General features: G+C 34.7%; 1 protein-coding gene across 6 annotated transcripts; it reads right to left on the bottom strand.

Moving 5' to 3' along the window:
• Positions 1-15,050: 15,050 nt before the first annotated feature.
• Positions 15,051-18,132, bottom strand: LOC130951923 (uncharacterized). 6 transcript variants are annotated; one of them, XR_009074150.1, is made up of 5 exons: positions 17,108-18,132; positions 16,834-16,906; positions 16,352-16,752; positions 15,843-15,931; positions 15,053-15,716 (listed from the first exon to the last, which is right to left on the bottom strand). XR_009074150.1 is itself a non-coding variant. In XM_057880673.1 (3 exons), exons 1-2 carry the CDS (start codon positions 17,786-17,788, stop codon positions 16,835-16,837), a joined length of 753 nt encoding a protein of 250 aa, XP_057736656.1. In that variant the 5' UTR covers positions 17,789-18,132; the 3' UTR covers positions 15,051-16,752; position 16,834. The 6 variants fall into 6 exon arrangements, 1 of the variants encoding a protein (XP_057736656.1); XR_009074152.1 differs by having other exon boundaries at positions 15,054-15,516; XR_009074149.1 differs by having other exon boundaries at positions 15,051-15,716; positions 15,843-16,752.
• Between the last annotated feature and the right edge of the window lie 4,728 nt (positions 18,133-22,860).

Below are 22,860 nucleotides of genomic sequence, written 5' to 3'. Positions count from 1 at the left end.
AATGTCATGAAGAAGTTGGGTTTCTGTAAAAAAAAAAGGTTAGATTGGATTCAGGAATGTGTGATGACGGTTTCTTACTCTGTTACTGTGGATGGTAAACCTCATGGCTATTTTAAGCCATATAGAGGGCTGTGACAAGGCGACCCTCTCTCTCCTTATCTATTTCTATTTTGTGCAGAAGGACTCTCCCATCTGCTCCACAGAGGAGAACAGAGACAGGATATTTCTAGATTGAGACTCAATCACAGATGCCCTAGAATCAGTCATTTATTTTTTACAGATGACTCTATCCTATTCAGTCGGGCCTCGGAAGGAGATTGTCAGAACTTTCTTAGTATTATACAAGTATATGAAGAAGTCAGTGGACAAGTGGTTAACTTAGATAAATCTTCAGTCTTTTTTAACAACAACACTCCAATTCGGACTCGGGACCGATTAGCAGAGATATTACAAGTTCTCCATGTCGGTAATCAGAACAAATACCTTGGCTAGCCTTCAGTTGTTTAGAGATCGAAAAGAGCAACATTTAATTACATAAGAGACAAGGTAAATAAAAAACTACAACACTAGAAGAGAGCTCTCTTGTCTCCGAGTGGTAGAGAGGTTTTGATCAAGGTAGTAGCCACAGCGGTTCCATTATTTCAAGCTACCAGACACCCTAATGGAAGATATACAACGTTCTATACTCAATTTTTGGTGGGGCCAAAAAAAGGACAAAAGAAGAATACATTGGATTGGGTGAAAAATTACACGCAAACCGTGGGCTCAAAGAGGACTGAATTTCAAAGATTTAAAGGCCTTCAACCTTGCAATTTAGCAAAGCAAGGGTGGAGACTTTTAAAGCGGTCAAAATCCCTGATACCAAAGATGTACAAAAGTAAATACTATAAATACATTGATTTTCTAAGAGCAGAAGCAGGGACAACCCATCATGGGGCTGAAAAAGTGTATTAGAAGGAAGAAAAGTCTTAGAAAAAGACCTATTGTGAAAAATTGGAAGAGGTATTTCAGTAAGGATCAGAGAAGATTCTTGGGTCAAGGAATTTACTACAATTACTCCTAATTCTAATTTCAGACCAGAACCAATATCAATTTGGGTTTCAGACCTCATATTACCAAACAGACAATGAAATCAGAATAAAATCAGAGAATGGTTCAGTCCAGAAATTTCTCAAGCAATTATACAGACCAATATACACAACGGGAAAGATAGTGTTACCTGGATGAAGGAAAAGAATGGCTACAACTCTGTGTCCTCAGGTTACCATATAGCCTTTCAATTCAATCATCTCCCAATTGATTTTCTACCTGAACAATGTAAAACCAAGAAGCTATGGTTAGGAATCTGGAATTCAAAGAGTCAACCGAAGACAAAAATATTTATGTAGAAAGTCCTCCATGAAGGATTACCTGTGAAAGTGAAGCTCCACTCAAGAATCCCTTCAATCAGTCCAATTTGTCCTTGGTGCAACGAGCAAGAAGAAATAGTGGTACATTGTTTATGGATGTGCCCGGACTCGAAGGAAGCATGGAGACTAGCTAGACTTCCATCACCGATTCGCGAAGTAGAAACCTGGAAATAGTGGCTTGAATTTCATAACAGCATTGAAGGAGGCAGTAACACGGTGGAGAAGCAGGAATTGGCCGTGAATCTTACCTGACAGAACTGGAAAACTAGGAATGAGTTGATATTTGAGCAACGAAGGAAGACTCCATGGATATGTCTTGAAGAAGTTCGAAGGACAGCGAGAGACTAAGAACATGTTAAATCCCTAAAATTGAGTCCCTTGTAATAGCACATATTTTGTCTTTTGATGGAAGTTTTCCTCTTCTTTCCTTTTGTGTGTAGTCCAATTAGACCTTTCTCTTTCTTAATGAAATTTAATTACAGTTGAGAAAAAAAATATTTATAATTATATATTTATTATATTTAAAATTATATATAATTATTTTAACAATAATTAATTAATATTAAATAAGATCGCTTTAAATTATTTAGACTAATTTTTTATTATTTTTAAAATATTATTGATTGACAAACAAAAATATTTAATAACAAAAAAATATTAGTCAAAATTTATCAAAGTTTATTATTTTTTGTTTTATTTAATATATCTTATATTAAATAAATAATAAATAAAATAAATTTAGACGGTTTAAATTAATTATTTTTTATCTTCCTGATTTTTCTGATTGGCAAATTATTACATTCTTTTCACTCCAGTGTTTGTCCTAATATCCGTCCAATTAATCTTATAAGAAGAGTGCTAGAGGGCCAGCATTTTTGTTAAATTTTGGCCAGCACTTAACCATCAAAAGAAAATTGAATAATTCTATACTATTAGATGCAATCTCATATCATTAAAAATATTATTGATGGCTAAAAACCACAAAATCTGCTGACCTCTTAGACTTTCTCATCTTATAATTCAAAAGCAAGCTTTTATTTAATTAATTAATGTCCAAAACTTTTGTCGCACATGAACCGTGAGTGACAATTATATTTCTTTATATGTAATGTCCAAAACTTTTTATTGCATAGAAGAATTCTTGTGTATAATATATATAATAATTAATAATTTTTCCAAAACTTTAATTAATTAATTAATTTAATTTTATCTTTGTACACATGCAGTTCATGCTAATATCCAATTAAAGCAATGAAAGAAAGAAAGAGGTACTGAATTATAGGATTGTTGTCACAAATCTATTATAAGTTGCTATAATTTTCTTTACCATGGTCCATCTGGGAAGTGGAATATATATGGTTTAATGAAGATAGATTAATTAGACTATAGACACAAGTGTATGGGATGATGTGATGCAGAAAATGGAAATTTGTGCCAATAATATAAGCTGTCATGTGGTTGTCATGCAAACGTATAGAAGGATGATAAGATTTCATGACAAATGGTTAACACTTAACATGGATGTTTATTACTTTTTCTAGGGAAAAAAAACATGGTGGTGGTATGTTAGTGCTACTGGATGCAAAAATAAAAATAATATACCTTATGTCGGAGATAGGGTTTTTTTTTTTGGACGGGACCCGGGCCAACAAACTAGCCCAGGCCCAGAACAGAGATCCATGCACCCCTAAACCGACCCGTTATGTCCCGAACCGACCCATTATCCAATGAAGAATCCTTCAATTGCCGCGAGAGTGAAACACTCAATGTCGCTCCTGCTCCTTCGTGGTTCCTTCACAGCAGGTAGCCGGCGACCTTATCTGATCTTGCATGGTTGATGATGCCCCCGGAGTCAAGACGACTTGGACTCTTCCCATCTGCTCTGTCTTCGCACCATGTTATCTCCGAAGCAGCAACCAGGCTTCATCAACATGGCCTTCCATCATCGCCTGGCCAAGCTCCATCATACCATCTTCCTTATATCTCAGCCCATGATTCGCACTGTGGCTCCCCTGCCTCATAATCCCCCAGCCGCAACTTTAAAATAGCCCTGTCTTGGGTTGCATGTAAATCCTCTGTCTCAGATCCCTGACGATCTGGATGAAATCCTGATTTCCCTGTCTCATTGCCTGGTTCGAGCCTTTCCAATTCTGCCTAATCTCAACCTTCCTTTTGTTCTTTTATAATTGTTGCTTTACATTTGGACCTCTTCTCTAATAATGCTTTGTATGTCTGCAGGTGGTTTGATGCTCCAACTCACTGGTAATGTTTCTGCTTCTGCTGCTTTCGCCACCGCATGGGCTAACCGATTTCCATTTCTGGGGGTCCAAGTTACTCCCTTTTCAGGTGAAGTTTCCATTAGGATTCGAATGTCTTGAATTATTGCCAAAGCCTCTCCTAAATCTGTCTTGGATTTGATTGCTTGTACTAGCTTTAAAGTGTCAGATTCAATTAAAATTCTGCCCATTTGTAAGTTGTTTACTATGATTAATGCTTGCCTTATTGTTTGAGCTTCTGCCATGATACTTGATCTAGCTTGAATTTTACCTGAGAATCCTAACATGATCCTTCCCCTGTGATTTCTTATAACTACAGCTATTGCTCCTATTCCGGTGTCTTTCTTGAAAGCTGCATCAACATTAGCTTTTAGCCAGTTCTCAGGAGGAGGTCTCCATTTCACCAGGTTAGTTTTCCTTCTAATTGTTTCTGTTTTGTGTGTTTGCTGATTTTCTACTTGCTTCTAGTATGTTGCCTCTAGTGCTGTTGCCCTGCAAATTGTCCATCTAGGATTAACCTCCTGTTATTGAAACAACTTATTGTTCCTAGTTTTCCATATCTCCCACATGAGAAATCCTAGTTTGCTAACTCTCTTTTCCTGGTCTCCTCCACCCCCTGCTCTCAACCTCTTTATGCTTTCGACCATCCACTTCCCGATTGAGCTAACTGTCTCCACTGTTGGGGTCCATTGGCACTCCGCTCCGAACCATGTGACCCTGGCCCAGTCGCATAATAGTAAAGCATGTTCTACCGTCTCTGAACTTTTTAAGCATATTTTGCATACTGGATCTGATGCCATCTTTCTTTTATATAAATTAGACCCTGCTGGTAATATATCATGGCATGCTTTCCATAAGAACATTTTGATCTTCTGGGGGACTTCCATTCTCCACACCTCCTTCCATATCTCCCTTTTATCCTCACTTGTTGATGGATTTTCATGTTTCCAGTTTTGCCCAATTCTTCTCGATGCATAATATCCTGTTCTTATTGAATAATTTCCATCTTCCCTCCATGGCCAATATAAGTGGTCCTCTTTGTTCATCACACTGACAGGGGTGCTGAGAATCTCTTTGCAAATATCTTGGAAAAACATGCTTTCGATCTTCCTTTTATTCCACCCTTCCCCGTTTGCAATAAGGTCTTTAACCCTTGAGTCATCTGTGCTGTTTGAATTGAAAGGCCCACTCCTCCCAGCTATCCAATTATCTTTCCAAATTCTGACTTTAGAGCCATCTCCTATGCTCCACTTTGCACTCTCCTTTAACAGTTCTCTTCCCTGTAATAAGCTTCTCCAGATCCATGACGCACCCTTTTTGCCCGATGCTGTCCAGAAGTTACCGTCCGGAAAGTAGATCGATTTCAAAGTTTGCACCCAGATTGCATTTGGGTTCTTTAATACTCTCCATGCTTGTTTTGCAAGGTAGGCTAAATTTTGATTTTCAAGATCTTTAAACCCCAGTCCCCCATTACTCTTGCTCTCAGTAATGCTCTCCCATTTCTTCCAATGGATGCCTCGCTCCTTCCCTGATGCTGCCCACCAGAATCTTGCAACCTTTGCGCAAATTCTCCTGCAAAAGCTTTTTGGGAGTTTTATGACATTCATGATATACGATGGCATAGCCTGAATTACAGTCTTTATTAGTATTTCTTTGCCTGCTTGATTCAGCAACCTTTCTTTCCATCCTTCCAGTTTATTCATGATCTTTTCTTCAATCCATGCTAGTGCCTTGTTCTGAGATCTTCCCCATATTGCTGGTAATCCCAGGTATTTTCCTGGCGTGTCCCATGTTGTCATTCCTAAAATCTCTTCTATGTCTACCCTCGTTTGTATCGGCACTTGGCTTCCAAAGGAAATGCCTGACTTGTTCATGTTGATTCTTTGTCCGGATGCCTCTGTGTATTCATTTAGCACAGTTATGATCTGAAATATCTCCTCTTCTTTCGCTTTCGCAAATATTATGCAATCGTCTGCAAATAACAGGTGAGTAAGAGTCGGAGCTGTTGGGGCTATCTTTAGGCCTATTATATTCCCTTTCGTTCTAGCCTCTTGCGTAAGAGTCGTGAATACCTCAGCTGCTAAAATGAAAAGGTATGGGGATAATGGATCCCCTTGTCGAAGACCCCTCTGAGGCTTAATCTTCTTCGATAGTTCTCCATTGACCTTGATCCTATAACTTGCGCTTCTTACGCATTTCATTACCAAATCAATCCACTTTTCGGCAAATCTGAATTTTCTAAGCACCATTTCAAGGAAATCCCATTCTAGCCTGTCATATGCCTTATTCATGTCTAACTTGATTGCTATATTTTGTGATCCATCTCTTCCTTTCTTATTTAGGCTATGATAAACTTCTTGGGCAATTACAACATTATCTTGTATTAGCCTTCCTCCCACAAATGCACTCTGGGTTGGGGATACTATATCCTTGAGAAACCCTTTCAGCCTCAACACTAAAACCCTGGTAATAATTTTATAAATAAAATTGCAGCAGCTGATTGGTCTTAATTGATTAAGTTCTTCCAGATCTTTGACCTTTGGAATTAAAACTACTATGGTTTCACCAATCTCTTCCGGTAAAAACCCATTCCGAAAGAATTCTTTGACTACTGCACATACCCCCTTCTTGATTATCTCCCAGTGCTTTTAATAGAACATTCCATTTAGGCCATCTGGTTGACGATTAGATTTTTGACGGTTTAGAATTTCACAAATGAAATCTCGTCGAAGTATAGTCTCTAAACCAATAATAATCCTCTCATACAAAAATTTGTTTGTCACAAGTACAAACCCCTAAAATTTATAAACCGAAGTATTCAAACCTCGGGTCGTTCTCCCTAGGAATTACAATAAAGTGTCTTGTTATTGGTTAGAAATGTATTTTGGGGTTTTGGATAAGAAGCATGAAAGATAAATGGCAAGAAAGTAAACTAATGGCTAAAAGGTCTTGGCAAGGGTTGGTAGTCAAGGATTAAATCATCCTCTAACTAGTAGTAAAGGAAAGTCAAATGAGATATATCAATCCTAGTCCATAAGTCCTAACTCTCCACCAATTCAATTAGTGAGAACTAGAGTCAATGGCTCCCAATCATCAATCACTTGGACATTAGTAACTCAAAGTCCTAAGTTACCTTTCCAAGCCAAGAGTATAAAATTCTACTCTAAAATCCAACCAAGCATTTCATCAAACACTTGGAAGGCATAAAAGGAAAGCATAGTAAATTGCAAGAAAAGTAAATCTACACTACTCAATTACAAGGAATTAACAACAAATCAAAAGAAACACATTTATTAAGATTACCTTTATTGAATTGAAAGAATGTAGAAGGAGCAATTCTAGATCTACAACAAAATCTAAGAACAACATAAAGGAAATTATAACAAAAGAATAGAGAAGATTGAATGTAGCAACATAGAATTGAAATGTAGAAGTAGGAGAAAGTAAAGATTAAAACCTAGATCTAAGAACTAAACCTAATCCTAATCCTAATTCTAGAGAGAAGAGAGAGCTTCTCTCTCTAGAAACCTCTAAACTAATCCTATGATGTGTAATGAACTAATGAGTTGGAATCCCCTTGCTCTTCAATCCTTGGCTTTAAATAGCATCTTTGGCGCCAAAGTTGGTTAGGATTGGGCCACAACCCTTCAGAATCGTTGGCCACGTTTTCATAAAAAATCATAAACCAACACCGACGCGTACCGCACATCACGCGTACGCGTCCATGGGGTAATTCGCAGGTGCGCGCAAGCGCTAGGTGCGCGCGCGCGTCCATGGGCGAGTTCAACTTCTTTGACTTTTCATGATTTCTCCACTTTGCATGCTTTCCCTCTTCACTCCTTTGATCCATTCCTAGCACTTTTCAATCTGAAATTACTAACAAACACATCAAGGCATCTAGTGGAATCAAAGGGAGATTAAAACCATCAAATTAAGGGTCTAAAAGCATGTTTTCACATCTAAGCACAAATAAGGAGACAATCATAAAACCATGCTATTTCATTGAATAAATGTGGGTAAAAGGCGATAAAATCTCTTAAGATCAATACAAGATAAACCGTCAAAACGGGGTTTGTCACTGGTCCAGGAGCCTTGAGGCTGCCCATGCTAAAAACTGATTTTCTGACTTCATCTTCTGTGACCTCTGATATTAACTCCCTATTCATGTCTTCCGTGACCCTCCCTGGAATATTTCTTAAGGCTGGTTCACAGTTCCTATTGTTACTCGAAGTAAAAAGTGCGTCAAAACGCTCCTCGATGTGCCTCATAATTCCTTTCCTGTCCTCTATCCAAGAACCCGCATCATTTCTCAACTTATCGATTCGGTTCCTTCCTCTTCTTTGAATGGTTGTGGCATGGAAAAAAGATGTGTTCTTGTCTCCCCATTTTAGCCACTTTAACCTGGCTCTTTGTCCCCAATATTTTTCTTCCTGTTTCCATAATGCTGCTATATTCTCTTTTATCTGCTGTATTTTCTCCTGCTTCTCTTGTGTTAGGTCTGACTCTTGTAGCTTCTTTAATTCCTCCTTCAGCTTGTGGATTTCTTTATCTGCTCGTTTTAGTGTCCTCCTGCTCCACTTCTTAAGCTCCTCTTTACAATTCTCCATTCTTGTTGTTATTCCTTTCCAGGCGCATCCTTGGACGTTTTCCATTTCCCATCCCTTCCTTACCGTATTCTCACACTCCTCATGATCAGTCCAAAAGGCCTCAAACTTAAAAGTCTTCTCTATCCTTTGAACTTGATTAACATCCAAAACTAATGGGCAATGATCAGAACTGATAGCCGGCAGAGCTTTGAGTGATGCCTGCTGGTACAAGACTCTCCATTCCCAATTGACTAAAGCCCTATCTATCCTCTCCCTTGTTACAACTCCATTCCTCGGATTTCCGAACCATGTGAATCTTCCTCCTTTGATATCTAAATCCATAAGATAATTCAAATCTACAAACTGCTTGAATTCCCTAACCTGATTTAGTGGCTTTGGATGTAGACCTATTTTCTCTTCTTGGCTTAAAATGTCATTAAAATCCCCTGTGAATAGTTGTGGCTCCCCTTTGTTGCTGTTGTTTGCTGTGATAATTCTCCATTACTCTTTTCTTCTTCCAAAACATGGATTTCCATATATAAAGTTACCCTCCCATATTTTTCCTTTCCTATCATCAATACGAGCTTTTATATGATTATCACACCAAAAGTAAATATAAATATTATATATTTCATTCCACAAAAGGCATAGTCCTCCGGACAGTCCCCGGGGTTCTATGTGAAATACATTCTCAAAATGTAATCTTCTTTTCCACTTCTTAATGGTGCTTTCTCTTGCTCTGGTCTCCATTAAAAATACTATTGCAGGCTTCAATTGCTTGCACATGCTGTGCAATTCAGAAACCGTCGCGGGAGCCGCTACCCCGCAACAGTTCCAGCTTATTATACTCATGGTTGAGTTGGGGGCATGTGTAGGCCCGCCTCCTCAGCCATTGAGTCTTCCCAGTCATCTCTGATCTGTGGTCCTTCCTGATGCGCTCCTCCTTCTGTATGTCTTCTGCTCCATCTGTTCTTTTTGTTGGCCCTCCCCATTTGCCTAGCTTCCTCTTCTTCTTTCTCAAATTCTGCAGTTTGCTCCGGTTGGTCCTCCTCCCTTCTTCTTTTGAGTTTTAATTTTTCCTCCATTCTTTGAATAAGTTCTACTTCATATCCTCTGGCCACTACTATTGCTTTGCTGTTCTTCTGCTCTATCTCCTCTTCCTCTTCTGCTAGTTCCACGTAGTAGAAGCCTCCTTCGCTTTCTGTGACAATCTGTTTGCCTCTATGTACTGATTATCTTTCATTTGTTTTGTAGTGTCCAATTGCTCCATCAATGTCCATGTTATTCCTGTTGTGGGCCTCCTCTTCTTTTTCCTTTTCTGTGCTTTTCCTCCTTTTCTCTTCAGCCATGTTTTTGTTGAACTCCTTCAATATTTCTCTGATTGTGAGGTTCCTTTCTTCTTCAATTGGCCCTCTTCTAGTTTGTTGTCTGTTTCTGTTGGGCCTTTGGTTAGTGAAAGCCCATGCCCCTCTTTTTGTGTTGTCTATCTTTTTCACACCTGGCCCACCTTTCTCTTTAGGCTGCCTAGGAATCTTGCTCCTATCCTCCACATTCTCTTCTGCCTTTTCTTTTTCCCTAGCCTCATTCACGTTTTCCATTGTTACTGACTCACTGGCTAGCTGATTTTGTAGGATAACCTCTTCCTTTTTTCCTTTTTTATGATTTGATGTCCCATCATCCTTTAACCTAAGGGTATTATTGTGTTTATCACCATTTATTCCATCCTCATCAGCCTCTTCATCTTGATCTTGCTCTTCTTATATTGCCACCTGTCTCTCTCCCATTTGTTCTTGTGGATTTGCAGATCTGTCCCATGATTTGGCAGAGGCACTAGCTTGAGAGCTTCTCACATCCCCTAGACTTGACTCCCCTCTGTTCTTCTGAGCTTGTCTTTTCAGCCACTCTCTTCCTTGCATACTTCTTTCACGCGCCTCCCACAGCTCCTCCACCCAATTGTTTTGTTCCTCTTTTCTCCTCCTTATCCCTGCTTTTCTGGCCTCATTCTCTATGGATTTCAACCCCGGAGTTGAGAGTTCAGGCCCATATCTAGGCATTTCTGAATTTACTAATGATCTTGTTAGCTCCTCCTCACATGTTCTTCTGTCATGCCCAATTCTCCCACACTTATAGCAGTAATCACATAGTTTTTCATATTTGAATTCTGCCCAAGAATGTTCTGTATCTTTTCTTTTGAACCAAAATCCAGTTTTCAGTGGTGCTTGAACATTTATCTCAACTCTGACCCTCAGAAAGGATCTAAGCATATTCCCTTCAACAAAGGGATCTTCAGCACTGATCACTCTTCCAACTATGGCTCCTATTCTCTCAGCATTTTTTATGTTAATTTTATCATAGGGTAAACCATGTATTTGAACCCAGATAGGGAGCTGATTATAGTTTACCTCTTCAATGGACAGGTTTGAGCTCCACCATTGCAGACTCAACATGTGCCCTTCTATCCTCCATGGTCCACCTTCATATGCTCTTCTGGCTTCCTCCTGGCTCTTGAAGTTCAGGATAAAGGAGTTTGGTCCTGCATTGGTGATCACCAGACCCTGTGGATCTCCCCACATGTTGAAAATCGTTTTGCGCACTGTGACCGTATTGAGCACCTTTTTCCGTCAACACCCGACCGACTAGTTTCTGGTTTGTATTATCTCCATGTTGAGCTGAAGATTCTTCCAGGTCCAGAACATCTCCTTCCATGGCTACATTCTCCATCCCTTCCATGACTCGCCTTGTTGGATTATGTATCTTTTTGTCTCCGCCTGTTGTTTATGATTCTCTTCGAACTTATATGTGAACTTATATGTGAACTGGCTTGAATAATTTATAAGATTAAAGGCTTCGCTTGTCGAAGCAGTGTTGCTCCACTTCTGGAGAGCGTGAGGCTCCACTATAGGAGGACTTCGAGATAGGGGGTTAAATGACGACATCTTATAGAGCTGGACAATTTACTATTTGAAGAGACTACATAAGGCCTTCAAACACAATTAATTATGGGTTGTTAACAATAAAAGGTCCAATACACTTTTTAAAAAAATTCTGATATATTTTTTATTGGCCCAGTATTCAACATAAGCTTTTTTTATTTATGAAATAAATCCCATGTCCGAGAGAATAAACAATTTTCCCTTAAACCCATAAACAAGTCTTCTGGTAACAAATTAGGAAATTTTTTGCCAATGTGTTATATGTTGACAATATAAGTGTGACAGCATTGAGGTGAATGTTTCACCTTATCCTACCACATACAGGTTAAAAATTACCGTTTTAATCTGACAGAAAAAAGTAAAGCATTCACCTCTAACTTCTAATATAGGTAAGTGTTTAAATGTTTAGTATAACCATCAGAAAAATTTTTAAATGTACTTAGAATGGAGTTCTAATAATCTTAATTATTAATTTTAATTAATGTATATTATAAATATTTTTTATAATTAAAATTAATGATTACAATTATTAAAACACACATGTACTTAATACACTTAAAATTTTTTCCAATCATTAAACTATTGGTATATTATTTAACGGTAGAGAATAAAAATATTAATTACAATTTTGTCCTATTTTAGACAAATAAATCTATAAAAGAGTTCATTCATTCGGTTGGGATTCAATTATCCGCAGTTTGAACTAGTCTATTGGAATAGACCCTGATCTAAATCTGAATAAATAATTAAAATGATTTATAGTAATATAATTTTTTTATAAAATATTACATATATCTTTATATATAGTGACTAATTGGTAGTACCTTTTTTTATATATCTAACATTATTTTTTAGCTATAAAGTAAAATTATTTAACACCATATTTATTATAGATAGAAGTAGTGGGAACAATTATTATTATTATTATTATTAGGATAATTTACTGAAATAAATATTATGCCCTCTAAATTTATTTATAAAATAGATATTAAAATATATTTCTTCTATAAACTATATAAATTGCGATAGGAGTCTCACAGTTTACGTAATTCGTTACAGGCGCGGTTTACGTTCAAAGCAAATCTTCATGTAATTTGCGGTAAGGATATCGCAGTTTATGTGTATTTTGTAAAATGGCTAGAAACTGTGGCAAGAGTCTCACAGTTTCTATGTATAGGTGTTTTTTGTTTCTAGTTGAATATTTTTTCAACTTGGATCTTAGCATAGTTTTTACCAACTTCAGTGCTTCACCATGTCTAACATCTATCGGTGAAAAGCTCCTAAAATAAAATGATTATTTCTTTAAATACAAAATGGAATTATACATCATCTCAGTCATGGTACCTGCGAATTGAAGATTGAAATAATCTTTTTATATCTGCCACTGACACCTGTGAAATGAGACACCTACAAAATAGAGCAGCGGTCATTTTTCTGCTGTCGCAAGCGAAATGACATCCATTAAAATATTAGGATAGATAAGGAATGATCATATTGAATCTTCCTACTTAAACAATAATAAGCTTGGATGTTTCACAAAAGAGAGGAGGGGTTGTTAAGAACAGGTTTAGATTTCGTTTTTTATTTTTATTTTTTAAAAATAAATTTTATTTTCAATTTTTTACATTTAAATTTTTTTAAAAGATACCTTATTTTTAAATATTAAAAATAATAAAAATATATTCAATTAGTCTATTTTTAAAATGTATTTTTAATATTTTAAAATATAAAATTATATTTTTATTAAATACACATTTTTAGTTATTTAATTTTTTTATTAAGTTAATAATTTATTTTTATATAATATCAAACATGAAATATATTTGTTGAATTTATAGTCAATTTAATTCTAAAATTTAGGCTTGAAAAAGTATATTTATTAAATTTTTTTATTTAAATTCAGATAGTACGTACTAAGTACTAAATAAAAAATTTAACAAATATAATTTTTAATCCTAAATTTTGGAACCAAATTGGCTATAAATTCAACAAATGTATTTCATGTTTGATATTATATAAAAATAAATTATTAACTTAATAAAAAAATTAAATAACTAAAAACGTACATTTAATAAAAATATAATTTTATATTTTAAAATACTAAAAAGTACATTTTAAAAATAGACCAGCTGAACATATTTTTATTATTTTCAATATTTAAAAATAAGGTATTTTTTAAAAAAATTAAATGTAAAAAATTAAAAATAAAACAAAATCTAAATCTGTTTTTAACAATTCTTTCTCTCTTTTTATGAAACATCCAAGCTTATTATTATTTAAGTAGGAAGATTCAATGTAATCATTCCTTATCTATCCTAATGTTCTAATGGAAGTCATTTTGTTTGGGACAGTAAAAAAATGGCTGCTGTTCTATTTTGTAGGCGTCTCATTTTGCAGGTCTCAGTGGACAGATATAAAAAAATGATTTTAATTTTCAATTTGCAGGCACTATGATTGAAATAGTGTGAAATTCTATTTTGTATTTAAAAAAATAATCATTTTATTTTATTTATTTATATATAAAACAAAAAAACAAAAACCACACCTAGGACGTCTAGAGACTAAAATATCGGTTTTTAAAATCCTTGGAACTGATATGGGTAATTATTTTGCCGAAAAATAAACTAGAGACGGATTTGTCTATCGAAGTAAAACCTTAAAAATTAATCTGTGTATTAATTTTTTTTAGGACTAAAATATCCTATTTAAAAATTTTTAGAGACTAATTTAAATAATTACTTAAAAATATTTTATGTTGTATTTTTTATTGGCTCAATACCCAATACAAATTTTTGTTATTTTCGAAATAAACCTCGTGGTAGAACAAACAATTTCTCCCTAAACCCATAAACAAGTTCTCCGGTAATAAAGGAATTAAGGAAGGAATTTTTTGCCACACCACCAAAACTTGTCACGCGTAACTGAATCCTGCCATGTGCAACAGTGCAAGCTAAAACTCACCCATGTTTATGATAAGAAATAAAAAATAAAGAACCAAAGGAATAATACTCATTTTCTTGATAATACAATTTCGGTTTTGACTTTTGACAGCTAGTGCCTTAATGAATGTTAATGGAAATCTTTTTTAGATTTATTCAATATATTGAAACTTGAAAGCTTAAATAATTTTTTTTCCCAACAAAACAAACATTCTATGTTTATATCCTTAGTATTAGGATTATAAATGAGCTAAATTAGACCAAGTTCAAGTTGACTCGGAAAAATTGAGCTTACTCATAGTTTAGCTCATTAACAATCGAGTCTATTTCTTAAGTTTAAGCTTGGTTCGTCAAAAACTTACAAACTAGTTCAAGCTCACAAGCCAGTTCGAACTCACGAACCGGCTCAAATAACAAAAACATAATCTATAATTCTATATCAATAAATTATAACATATATATCAAAAAATATTACAAAAATTTAATTTTATATATTGTTTATCTATAAATTATAAATTTTTATTTATGTCATACATCAAAATTATATATAAAAAATAATTATAAAATTTTAAATAATTGAGAACATTAATATATAAATGTGTCTCTCTTATTCTCTTCTATTATGAACAATTTAACTATATATATATTCGAGCCAGCTCACGAACTAATGAGTTCAATTCCGAACTCATGCTTGGCTCACCAGCTGCTCAAGTTCGGCTCATTTAATTTATGAGCTCAATTCCGGACTCAAGCTTGACTCACCAACTCACGAGTTCAGCTTATCGAGCTATTAATGAGTAGAGTTTGAGCTGGTCATTGAGCTTGCCTGAGTCACCTCCAGCCCTACTTCGTATACGCACTCTATAAGGGACTCTGGGTTAGAGAGAAAAAAAAAAACACGTAGTACATAAACAAACATGTTTCATAGTTTTTACATGATCCAATATTTTAGATAGCCATTGATTCAATTCCTCAGCACAAAACAGATGATGTTCAAGAACCATGCCATCCAATACAAAACGTTCAACTGTCCAATTCCTTCAGAAATTACTTGAGAATTGAGATCTTTTAGAGCTACTCAAGAACTTTCATCACTAGAAAGTACTTGAATTGCTAAATAGGCCTTAAGTAATCATATGCTAACATGAAAATGACACAAGAGTTTCAACAAATTATGATCACAGCAACAGATAGAAGTGCCACTTCAACAAGCATTAACTGCTTCCAAAAGGACTTGGATACTTGGATTCAAGTCCTATGGGTATGCCTTACGCAACCGAGTTAAAACTTGGAAGGGAGAGATTCTCCATCGGAGTGGCGAGTGGCCCTACCTGAGTCAAGCAGGATTGCCTCAGGCCGGAGGAATAGGATACCTGTGGTTTTGACCAAAGCAAAAAAGAAAAACTGTTTCACCTGCAATGACAGTTCAGATAAACTCCACCACCTAGCAGGATTTCTGAAGCTCAGAGAAATTAAAAGGGAAATTATTGATAATTTCCACTTTATACACACACAAAAAAAAAAGAACCCTTAATCATCCATCATATTGCTTGCACTCAACAGATTTGTTTTCCTGTTTATCAGATGCAATAAACAATAATGGGTGAAATGAAATATTGGCTTATGGCAATGGCTCAGAGCAGGAAGATCTTCAATGGTAATGCAGTAGCTGAGAGGAAAACAGATTGCGAGTTTTTACCTGTTCCTTCTTGGAACAACTGCTGATCTTGTCTCTCACAGAAATGGCTTCCTTATCCAACTTCAACAATGGCTCAAATCCATTGGTTTCTAAGTTAAAAAAAGTCAACCATGTAACCATTAGAACTTGCAGTTGCAGCACTTCTTTAACTCAATAATTCTAGACCTTTGTTTGGCAAGCTTCTATGCCAGGTTCCATGTGTAGAATGCAAAACTTAGTAACAGAAGTAGATGAGTTTTGATTAACAATTGATCAAAACCTTGCATTCTCTATTTCTATTTTCTTCTATTACAAAGAAGAATGCATTAACCATATTAATGTGTGTAACCAAAAGTCACTAGTACATGTTAAGCTATCCGTATATGCCAATTTTTCCATCTTCAAACCAGGTAAAAATTAGTGCCGTATAAAATATAACTTCTCAGTACCATATCGAAATTGAACTAAACAGATTCTGATCTTGTTATTAGCTTCCTGAAGCATATTTATAGTTCAGTATAGCTTATCACCTTATTCACATTTCTGCTATGGAGAAGATCAAATTTGTTTGCGACGGATAAGCAGCGAATCGATGACTCCAAATTTTGAGGAAAGCCAGAAGCTTTATTAGTTACTCTTACTATGTACTGAGAGCAATGGTAAAGGTAAAAACTACTACAGTGGGATCCTATAATTTGATGGCAAATTGAAGAAGAAGGTAACATTGTTCATCAATAGATCTACAAGTTACTACATTCAGATAAAGAACAGCAAAATTAAAAACTTACAGGATTATTGAAAACAACCTTTTTACATAGATGGTTTTGACTTGGTAGGTTACCAATTACCATTATTTATGTCACAAGGTGTAAGAAGTCAGCAAGAATGGCATTTGGGACATCCGGAGTCCCGTTTCGCCATCATGTCCTCCCTGCATAACCATTGACCATAAAATCTAGTTAGTGATCCAACTGAAATTCACAGCTGCCATAAAAGCAATGACTAAACTTACCTCATTCAGGAACTTCAGCCACTTTGTAGCAATCTGCATTAACCTCAGTCAGCCACAACCCCGGAAATAGTGTCTGCAATGCATTTTTCAAACAGCAAAAGTACAATGCAATTAGTATACATAAGGCATCCGATAACTTATGCAAAACACCAGCAACAAGAATTTTCATGAATTTTTCTCATAACTCACAGCACAAAAAGAAAAAGTGAAAATTTAAATGAAAGAAAATCATTTCAATTTCCATATCATAACATGATAGTGTTTCACTACTTACATCCAATTGCCTCTGAACAATTCTAGGCCTCTTCTTAGGTCTTCTAGGAGGCCTAGTCCCAACCAATCCCCAGAAGTCTTGTTCAACCTCTTCCTTGGAGAGAGAAACTGAGAACTTGGCTCTCTCATTCGTCATCACCACTTTCTTATCCTTCACTTGAAAATAAGAAGAACCACCAACATCAAATAACTTATTGCGCTCTTCATCATGTGGTGCTGATGCTGTTTGTGTTATCAGTGCTTGTGCTTGTGGTGATGGTGATGGTGATGGTGGTGCCTTGCAAGCAGCTCTCCTTGTCCTCAAATTCCAAGGCCTATTAGAAACACCACCACCATCACCATTTGCACCACCACCTTCTTCTCCTCCTCCTCCTGCTCCTCCCCCTCCATCCTCAAAGTTCGAAACTTTGAGCTTCTTCCCTGCTACCCCATCAAAGTTTTGGTTGGATTTTCTCTTGGGGAGTCTAGAAGGTTCAATTTGGTTGATTTGGGGTTTGGGTTGGAGGCGCGAGGATCTGCGATCAGGAGAAGAAGAAGAAGGTTGAGAAGGGTTATTGTTATCGCTGTTGATGGTGATGTTGGAGGGAGCGTTGACACATCTTAGGAACTTTTGAGAACCCCATTTCAAGCATGGCAAGGAGAAGTTGTGAAGTGGCTTTGATCTCTCAGGTACCATACCCATGGCAGAACAATATTGATGATGACCCCTTTTGTTCTTGATAATCGTTTTGACAGTGTGTTGATTGGTTTGATGCGTGTGTGATTGTATTTTGAGCTTCTTCACTGAATTCTCTTCGAGTTTTTTATTGGTGTGTGATAGAGTTATGGCTTTTTCTTCGGTTTTATTTGTTTTCAGTATGGGAATTGTGTGCGTTGGGGGAGTGGTTATTTTGATAGCGGTTGGAAATTGAAGAAGAAGAAGCAGAAGATGTGAATTTGCAGAATGGAGAGAAAGGGACAGAGTCAGAAACAGAGGCTTTGCGAGAGAGAGAGAGAGAGAGATGTGTGTTCCGTTTAACGTTCGGCTAAAATTTTTTATGTAGTTACAAAAGCAAACCAAAACCATGTTTTTGTTATTGTGGATCCTGGATTTTGTCTTGTCTTTCTTTTTTTTTTTTTTTTTTGGTTCAAAACTAAACTGCACTTAATTTAATTTAATTTAATTTAATACAAGCTTAGAATTTTAGATTTGATGACTAAATAATTAGATGAATTTTAGTCTACCTTTATCCTCTTATAATTCATATATAATTTATCTTTTACGACATGTTGAATTTTAATTGGTTATTTTTTTTATCTAATCACTAATTATATTACTAACCTGAGTCGCTTAAATTTTACTAACATTAATATTCTAACCATAATAATTGATAAAAATCACTTTGTAATTAATTTATTTTTTAATGTGGGTATTTATGTAATTTTTTAAAATATTAACGACTCCTAATCTCCCAAATCTTCTTTGGCATTTTTAAAAAAATTAAGAAAAAAATAAAATTCTTATTTTTTATTTTTGGTGAAAATTCAGGTACAGTTAATTTAATTTAAAGTTTTTAATTAAAAATTAATAAATAATTTAATATATTTAACTAAATTATTATTTAATAATTTTTAATTAATAATTTTATATAAAGATAAGTGTATCTAAATTTTTATCATCTCTTCTCTCTTCTATTTTTTTTTTTTTTTGGTTTACAATCGTTGGATAGATTAGGGGTGTCAAAAATCCCCAGCAGACGGGATCCCCGCGGGGACTGCCCCAAATAGGGCCCCGATGGTGAGGAATTTTTTCCGTGGGGATGGGGATGGGGGGCAAAATTCTCCCGAGACAGGCACGGGGATCCGAACGGGGATCCCCGCCCCATCCCCGATAATTTCCCGAATTGTTAAACTTACTTAAATACTCTTACTTTATTTCTAACATAGGGGTATTTTAGTAATTTCACCCATTAAAAAACCTTAACCCTATATTTCATTCTCACCTTTGTTGCTGCGTCCTCTCTAACTCTCTATTCCCATCCAAACCCCAACTCTCCAGACTCCAGTCACTCACTCACTCTCCACTTTGTTCAAACTTCAAAACCCTGACAGCTAGCCACCGGCCACTCTTGCGCCGTCACCCTAGCAGCTTCACCGTGTCGTTCTCTCTCCTCAGGCACAGCGTCCTTTTCCTCTCCACTTCTGCGTTTGTGTGTTTGCTTCCATTCTCGTCACTGTATGTTAACATATTTGTCTCTATTGTTTTAACAGAGAACATGGAGATGTTTGTTGGAAGTTTTATGCCGACAATGAAAGAATATTTGATATTAAAGACTTTGTTTTATTGCTTTCTTTATAATGAAAGTTGCATTTTAAGATTTTATTTTATGGATTATGATTTGCTATATTGTATTTCTGGACTTATAATCTTAGATAAGATACGTTTGTGTGTTTGTAATAATATTTTTTAGTTTGTTATTTTTTTTTTTGATATTTTTTACTATAATTTTCATATGAATGTTAAACATAGGGAGATGGGGAATGGGGCCCGCGGGAACGTGGAGAATGCGAAAAACGGAGATGGGGACAATTATCCCCCCATGACGGAAAATGGGGCGAGAACGGAGATTAATTCTAGGGGCGGAAACGGGGAGTAGAAAAGCATCCCCCGCCCCCGCCCCGCCTCATTGACATCCCTAGGATAGATGTCAACATGTGTTACAAGTTACAACCTCAAAGTCGGACAAAAATTTGAATGAGTTGCTAAAGCATCTCTCCCGTTTTGAATGAAGATATTGTAGCTTCGACTTATGTAAAACTATAATTGACACTTTATTTATTTATTTATTTTGTGCAAGTATGCATGTGAAATGGCTCTACGTGACGAAGAGAGAAGAGCTACGGTTATTAGAGAAGTCTTTTTTTTTTTCAATTTTTTTAAAAATGGCAAAAAAAGATTTGAGAGATTAGGAAGTTGTTAACACTTCTAAAAATTATATAAAAACTTATAGAAAAAATAAATTAATTTTAGTTAAATTTAAGCCACACAAATTAGTAATATAATTAGTGATTAGATAAAAAATCAACTAATTAAAATAAACTACATGTTAATTAAAATAACAGAGAGTTGATTAAAATTACAAAGTAATTATGCCCAATACATATCTCATACAATAATATTATTATAGTTACTTAAACGTTAAACCTATGTAATTAGATAATACCGAAGATTTTTAATATAAAACAAATTATTCAAACACTATATTAAAATTTGAGTTCAAAGCTCATCTTTTTTAGGGATAGCAAAATTTTTCGAGACGCAGAAATTCCTGCAGGGACTGTCCTAAATAGGGATGGGGGACAAAATTCTTCCGAAGCAGACGCGGGGATCCGAGTGGGGATCCCTGCCCCATCTCCACTATTCCCCGAAATTTATGAATTCTTTGAATTATTCTTAATAGTTTATTTCTCATATATATTTTTTAGTCTTTTCTCACACACACATATATATAGAAACTCAAAACTCCTAATCTTTATTTGCATAACCCTTCTTCAATTCAAAGATCCCTAAGGCTGTCCATACTCCATCAAACCTCTCTGCAACCACCCCCTCGTCACCCTTCTCACCGCATCGCCACACCTCACCGTGCTATCACCCTTACCGCGTCGTAATTTCTATTTGCGGCGATCCTTTTCGTAACTCTGCCGTCGTGTCCATTCTCATCTCTGTTGCTGCGTCACCCACCTCGTCCACTGCTTTTTCTTTTGGCTCATCGTTGCGTCCCCCCATTGCATTATTTCAAAAGAAGTCACCATCGTGTCATTTAGACTTTTTGTATAAAATTTTGCAATTTTTGTATAAGATAGATACTTGCAGCTCTATTCATATGGAAATTAATAATTAGTTAAAACTATTATGTAGATGGGAAATGAGGTCTTCGTAGAGAATGGGACTCCGTGAAAAATGGGGATGGGGAGCAATATTCTCCTACGACAGAAAATAGAAACGGAAATAGAGAACAAATCTGAGAGTGGGATGAGGAGTAGAGAGACATCCTCCGCCCCTGCCCCATTGACATCCTACTCCTTCAAATCAAAATCAAGACTTTAAATCGTATTACAATGAATTTCAAAAACAGTCAAAATATTTCAGTCCAAATTGCAGACTTATATATTTAAATTTTGATTGGTTTTATACTTTTATTTCTTCAAATCCAATCCAAATGGTACCACATATATTGTTATGCAGAATCATAATACTTTTCATGCATTATAATTGTCTAATTCATCATAAAATTTACTTTGATTAACAGATAATATCGTCTAAAAGTATAATACTTTTCATGTATTATAATCATAATAATTCATCATATATTTACCCTTATTTTAAAGCGTAAGCAATTAGCAGAAAATAATAAAAATATATTATTCAAAGTTAAATTTTAAAAATTGATCCTTTTTTTGTCCACTATTTTCGTTTATTGATATGATCATATATAGCCAAATTTTTTTAGTAAATAAGTCCAACTAAATTGGTTTAATAACTTATTAGGATAGATGTATATTTTTAAACCATTATAGAAGATGTATATAGGAATAGTAACATTACTCAAATTTATAGGTACAGTGATAAATCCAAAAAATTTTGATAGTGGGAGCAAATATATATATATATATAAATAATTTTTATAATAAAAATATTATATGTACATAAAAATTAGTTATCAAATTATTTATTAATCATTATGTATTTGTATATAAATATATGTATTGTTTAATTTATTTTTAATGTGTATTACATAGATAGTTATTTTCGATGTAAATATAACATGATTAGTTTTTATAATATCTAATTTTACAAATTAAAATACTAGAATAATCATTTATAAATAGGGTAAAGTATATTTTTTGTTCTTAAAATTTGACAAAAGTTTCAAAAATATCCCTAAATTTTATTTTATTTTTTTCAAAAAATTTAAGATCGATTCAACAATAATTTCATAAGAACAACCCCTCAACACAAGCAAATCAAGCACAATTTTCATGCATTATTGTTATATTGGTCTTAAATTTTTTGAAAATTTAGCCTCCAGGGGTATATTTGATACAAATCGAAAACTTTTGGGACAAAATTGAAACAAAATAAAATTTAGAGGTATTTTTAAAATTTTTGCCAAATTTCGGGGACAAAAAATATACTTTACTCTTATAAATATCTGTCTTTTTATACAGGATAATGCTACATATTCATATTTTCTTGTTAACCAAGTCCAATCAAATTTGTCCAAAACAACAAAAATCAGTTATGACTAATATTATTTTAAGTTTTATTGTTTAACTTGGTTAGACTTAGTTCATAAAAAGACTTTGATGTGTAGTATTTCTTTTACATATATATAAGTAAATACTTATTTAAAAATTTACTTCTTATATAATTAGAAGTCAATTCTTATTGAGATTCATAGTTAAAAAAATTCTTTCAATTAATATAGTTGTTACAGAAAAAATTAAAACTAATATAAAAAAAAAGATAAATAACACTCTTTCGAGTTAATTTATAAGAAAAAACATAAATTTCATTTAAATTGAGAATTGATCATTCTAATGACATCTAATATAAAATTTTTAAATTGACTATGAAGTACCAAAAATTGAGTAAAAAATTATTATAGGGTCAAATTTAATAATTTAGTGGGGATAAATAAATATTATTATTATATACTACTCAAAAAATTTTCAAATCGTAGTGCCCCACACTCATGTACATACATCCAT

The sequence above is a fragment of the Arachis stenosperma genome, chromosome 9 (genome assembly GCF_014773155.1).
Source record: "Arachis stenosperma cultivar V10309 chromosome 9, arast.V10309.gnm1.PFL2, whole genome shotgun sequence".
Taxonomy (NCBI): domain Eukaryota; kingdom Viridiplantae; phylum Streptophyta; class Magnoliopsida; order Fabales; family Fabaceae; genus Arachis; species Arachis stenosperma.
This window is presented reverse-complemented; position numbering and strand designations above follow the sequence as displayed.